Genomic DNA, 5,636 nt, shown 5'->3' on the forward strand with positions numbered 1-5,636 from the left:
TTACAAAATAATTTTCATTAAATATGAAATAAGTAAATAACTTTTTTAAGAGATATTTTACATACCTTTAAAAAAGAATGTAAATATGTGAATGATTAGAACACTATCAATTTCAAATTATTTAAAAACCAATGTCACAATATTATAAACAAACTTTGTTTCACTTAGTTACCTATTTTATTTATTGTAGGAATATTTATTTAATGTTTTAGCTAATTTACATCTTATTTTATGATGTTTATTTGATTTTCATTTTTTTTTTATTTTTGTCCTCTTCTTTCCTGTAATCTCCTTTTGCAAGCGTTAAATTCTTCGTCCTCTTCTTCCGGGGGTGGACATGGCTGAGCTGGAGGTATACAGTCGCAACATTTCAACGGTGGAGCCATTAAAAGTTCCCTCAGTGTCTTTTAAAAATATAAAAAAATTGAGTCTAAACTTATAAATATAAAAAGGAAAACTTCAACGGGATTTTGTTATTATACAACACTTAACAAAACTAACCAAAAACAAACTTACTTTTATCCATGCTGTTCCAGTATTGGATAAAATACCAGGATTATATTCATCAGTATCATTAGCATTACAGGGGATTTCTGGATCTTTTCTTGGGCAACTCATTTTTATGCTTTTTTTGTTTTACTATAATTTTTTATGAGTTAATGAGCGAAAAAGTTAGAAATTATTTGCCATGATGACAGTGAAAGTGTCAAAACATTCTTTTCTTTTTTGCTTTTGACAATTGGATAATTAAATTTTGTGTTTTCGATTACTATAAAAGTCGGAATAAGAAATATATAAGTATTGCACAAATAAATGAACAAGTATTTGATACCATACTAATTACTGTTTATTAATTAAATAATTATGCACTGAATGTACATAAAATTATAAAAGAGCTAACTAATTCTCGAATTTAAAGGATTTGTAATTTTTCCTGCCATAAGGGAGACATGCAAACGAGAGTCCATAACGAAATATAAAAAAGGATGATCGGCTTTAAACCAGACAGGATTTTGTTGATAATAATGGTTTCCTGCAAAAAAACGAACAATAGACGGTTTAAAAACAATTATTTTGGCATTAACACCGAAACAATAGCGCGCGTCACGAGCAATTATCTTTCATTTAAAATAAATAGGTGAGACAACAGGGCAATTTTATTTGTATACAATAATTGCCATAGTGTACTTTATTAAGGGTCATCAGGGCAATTGTTTAAATTGTTTAATGAAGGTTGAATTTTATTAATTTTATTTTTAAGCGCTCTAATATATCTCGAAAAAGTAATCAGTAGGCTATAATTTTACTGCATCTACTAATTTTGAAAACTAGAGCGCAATCATAAAATGAATAAAGAAACGAAAAAAATTGCAATCTATTGTCATCCTTTTTTTATTCTTTTTAAATTTAAAGTTGAAATAATTGTACATTTCTTCGTACTTTTATAAGAGGTTAACAGCTGCGGTTGTAAGCTCCTATTTTATTCTTCTTTATCATTGAGAACTAATTTTTCTTCACGCGATATACAAATAACGATCAAATAGGTAAAACAAGGTCGTGCTATTAATTTTAATGCTACTCTGCATCGAGACCGAAGGCCAATACGTATGAAAAAAAAACTTTTTTAAATCATCACGCTGTTCTACGCGAAACATAATTATTAATACGTGGATATGCTTCCTATTTCCCACGGTTCCAATAACAGATTAACTAAGCTCAATATTAAAATATTTGAACATCACTGCGAAATTAATTTAATTTCTACCGCCACGCGACATCTCAAGTTAAAGAATTAAATTAATTTTGCATTGATGTTTAAAAATTAAAAATATTTACCGAAATAATCTAATTGGTTTGGATCAATGTAATTTCTTATCCTTACTGTTATCAGTTGTTCGATATTTGTCACGTAAATTTCCTTTGCCTCTGTCATTTCCGAAAAATCAGCTTTTTTCGGTTCAAAAACCGATGTAATTCCCATCTAAAAGAATAACAAACATGTGTTTTTTCCCAGTAAAAAAAATCGCAAATTTACCTTTTGTAATGTAGGGGTTAACAATACAGTTCCTTTTAACATAAAACTTGGAATTGTGGCTTTAACATAGGTAAATGTTAAGGATGCAACTATATCTCTCAGAGTGATATCATATCCGATTCTTTCCAACACGAAATCTGCCCCACAGTCGTCTAAAGGTAAAATTATCAAAAGATAGTAATTTTCGCTATCCAAAGGGAAACTCAAAGCTAAAGATTTCAAATTGGGTATATAACAATACGGTAATATCGCTTTATAAGTCATAAAGCTAATGTTCGTTTCTCGAGTTTTTCCGTCCACTAGGAATGAGATAACGGAAGGATCGACTTCGTAATTTATTTTACTAGGACTTTGTTGATTTTGGCGAATGTCTGAATTGGTATTGGATGGCAAGTAATATTTTGAGGGGGTGTTACTGTACGGACTTCTTTTTCTTTTCGAAGAAGTTCGTTTTTTTAATTTTGCTGGTGTTGGTGTTTCTGGTTGAGGCATATGAGTGGTCGAGGTTATAGGAATTGTAGTGATGTCCTCTATTGATGTTTCACCTTCAGTACTAGAAAAATATGTACTAGATGTAACTGAATCGGAAGCATTTTCGGTAAAATTTAAGGAAATTGGCGAGAATGTATTCATTTCACTGGGGGTGATCGATAGAATTGTGCTTTCAATTTCCCTGTTAGTAGATGCTGTAGAAAATGTAGATGAAGTAGTTGTTTCCATGTCGAGGGTGCTGGGCTCTCCTAATGATTCAGTAGAAGAAAAAGTTACTAGGGTAGAAATAGTTGTCTCTTCAGAGGTCGGCGATAATGTTGAAATTACTGTTGTGGCCTCTTCTGCGGTGTTTATTCCTTTAGTTGTGGACGGTGTCATCCCTGCACTAATTTGTCTAAGTTCAATTTCTGTAGTTGATTCAGTCATACTTAACGTCGTAGTTCTTAACATATTTTCAATTGGAACAAAAGTAGTAATTGTGGTTTCAATTTCTTCTTCTAAAGGTGTTTCAGTGGATTTTGTTGTTGTTGATGACGATGTCTCTGTTGTTCTAGATAAATCAGAACCGGTGGTGTTTTCCGTAGTAGTGGAAGGATACAGGGGTTTGTTAAAGGACCCAACATCGTATCCGTAGAACATTAAAAGATCTCTGTAATCGCTTTTTAATGAGATATTGTCATTGTTAAATGTCAAGCCTGCTAAAAAGCCTTCTTCAGGGATAAAGTAAGTCTAAAATAAGTTTTATAAGTTTTGATTCTTTTCTAACAGAAAAGTTTAAAAATTTTCTTTAAAAATCTACGAACCTTCAATCGACGCAAGACATCTCGGAGTCCTATTCTAACTGTTGAAGGATCGTAAGGGAGATGAAGCGTTTGCTGAATTTCATTCTGAGCAACACCTCTTGTTCCCTCTTTTAAAGCCACGAGGACGCTGATGGCCCCGTAGGGAGACAGGGCAAGATTGTTTTCGTTGTATTCGTTATGTTTCTGCAATTTTTTTTTGTTATACATGATATCTATTAAAATTTTTAACTTAATTGATTTTATGCGGGGACAGAGTCGTAACTATACAGATGACCCATGTCCCATACCCCATGCATTGAAAATTTTGGGTTATCTACTGGCACATCCTGAATACTCAATACAATGTAATAACATACTCAACAAGCTTTGCTTATGCAAAATTATGCGACATTTTTGTATTTTAAAGCAGAAATACAATAAAAAGTTATTGACAACTTCCGCACTTTTTATTTTTTTTTACACTTACATCAATTTATCTATTGAAGAAGCCATAAAGTGGCGAAACAATTGTTAAGGTCAATAAATAGTGTGGAAGTTGCCAATACCACATGATTTATTTTATTCCTGCATCATTATGAATTACCATGAAGTATATTCCATTAACAATGTTTTTTTAATGATGCAAAAACATATATATCTACTATTTTTAAGATTTTTCTCTCAATGATTATGATTAGTTGGGTACTTATTATACCCAAAAAAATTTCACTTCTGACAGAGATTATTACGGAACCTACGTCCTGGGTTGTATGAAACTTAAAATATAACTATAACAGGACATGGCCCAACTTTGGCTCATGCAAAAGCAAAAGCTGGCAATGTCCCTGTGCGGGAAGCACTAGTTGAAGAACTTCACACCTAAATGATAATAATTGTCTGCAAAATATATTATTTATTTATTAACCTTGTCTTTTTACAAATTGTGAAACATCGGAAACGGAAAAGCTGTGAATACTATTGACTGTCGAATGAGAGCAATATACGTAAATAATTATGAGTGATGACATTGTACTTTTTTGAGTCTCTTTATTAATTTTTTTTAATGGCCACCAGAAGCTATAATGAGACTCTTTTTTGCTTTATTATTCTACCAGAAATAATTGTATTTTTTTTTACAGATTATCACTNGAAATAATTGTATTTTTTTTTTTTACAGATTATCACTTTTAAATCTTTTTAAATTTTCATTCGCAAAAAAACAAAAGGTATTTTCAATGCGGATTTTTATTCTGAACCGTTTAGTATGTACGTACCCTAACCTATCATTTACGTATAAGAAAATATAGCTGATTTTTGTAAATTATGGTCAATTTTAATGATTTTTAAATATTAAGTCGGTCATGCATTGAATTGCCATTTCGATTGTTAAATCTTTTTATATTATTTAGTATTAAGTGGTAGGTATGAATTTACATTATTGAGACCTTTGAATTAAAAAAGATAAAAGATTAATGCATAAATTGAAAATGTGACAAAATTATTGCTGGAACATGTTGTTTGTTTTAATAACGAAAAATATCCCAACAAACCGTATTCGAATATGCGAAAATATGTGTTCCATTTAAAATAAGAATGTTTTTGTTGTCTAAATTTTTCAGTATTTTGAACACCCTATGTATGGATAATTCTGAAATATCATATTTAATTAATCCAGTACAAACTTTCCTCAGATTAACCAGGAAAATATTTTTGTTGCTGTTGTCACACCCCCGCCGGGAATCGAACCCGAGACCTTTGGCTTTACGCACCAACGCTCTGTCAGAGCGGGGATGTAACAACAGCAACAAAAATATTTTCCTCATTAATTTGAGGGAAGTTTGTAGTGGATTAAAAATCGAAAAATGATTTCAAATTTTCAAATTAATATTGCATATTAGATAACCACTAACAATGTCACTGAAATATCATATTTATATCATACAAAGACACTTTTAACTGATTTAATGAATAAATTGACAACCTTTTTAAAATATATTTTTTAGTAATTCGGATAGCTGTTACATTGAAACAACGGTACCTATTGTGTAAGTACCTATGTAGAAATGGCAGTAGTTACCTTGTGTCTACCAATAAAAAATCAATTCGACATAGCTGTCTGTTTGAAAATTTTATCTGAATACACAATTGCAACATCAGTGCAGGGACTTCCTATCTAGAGTATTCTACTATTTTAATTAATATGAGAAAAGACGAAAGTTTAAAAAAAAAACACTAAAATCGATTCTTTGTTAATTATGTAAAAAAATGTTATTCCTGTACTACATTAAAGACAATATAAATTATTATTATTTTCTACGCGAAACATA

At 30.7% G+C, this 5,636-nt stretch overlaps 2 protein-coding genes across 2 annotated transcripts in view; both read right to left on the reverse strand.

Annotated features, from left to right (window-relative positions):
• The window catches only part of LOC108733748 (MICOS complex subunit MIC27), a 1,816-nt gene extending 1,665 nt beyond the window's left edge, over window positions 1–151 (reverse strand). Inside the window, exon 1 of the transcript XR_003232009.1 lies at window positions 66–151. The gene's annotated coding sequence lies outside the window, so the exon portion shown is untranslated. The remainder of the gene's footprint in view (window positions 1–65) is intronic.
• A 698-nt stretch (window positions 152–849) lies between these two features.
• LOC108735771 overlaps window positions 850–5,636 on the reverse strand; it is a 5,917-nt gene continuing 1,130 nt past the window's right edge. Inside the window, exons 2-5 of the mRNA XM_018467911.1 lie at window positions 3,331–3,513; window positions 2,036–3,256; window positions 1,837–1,981; window positions 850–1,033 (exon numbers count right to left, since the gene is read on the reverse strand). Of these exons, the coding sequence (XP_018323413.1) occupies window positions 897–1,033; window positions 1,837–1,981; window positions 2,036–3,256; window positions 3,331–3,513 (1,686 nt within the window). The 3' untranslated portion in view covers window positions 850–896. The remainder of the gene's footprint in view (window positions 1,034–1,836; window positions 1,982–2,035; window positions 3,257–3,330; window positions 3,514–5,636) is intronic.

The sequence above is a fragment of the Agrilus planipennis genome, unplaced genomic scaffold (assembly GCF_000699045.2).
Source record: "Agrilus planipennis isolate EAB-ADULT unplaced genomic scaffold, Apla_2.0 scaffold138, whole genome shotgun sequence".
Lineage (NCBI taxonomy): Eukaryota > Metazoa > Arthropoda > Insecta > Coleoptera > Buprestidae > Agrilus > Agrilus planipennis.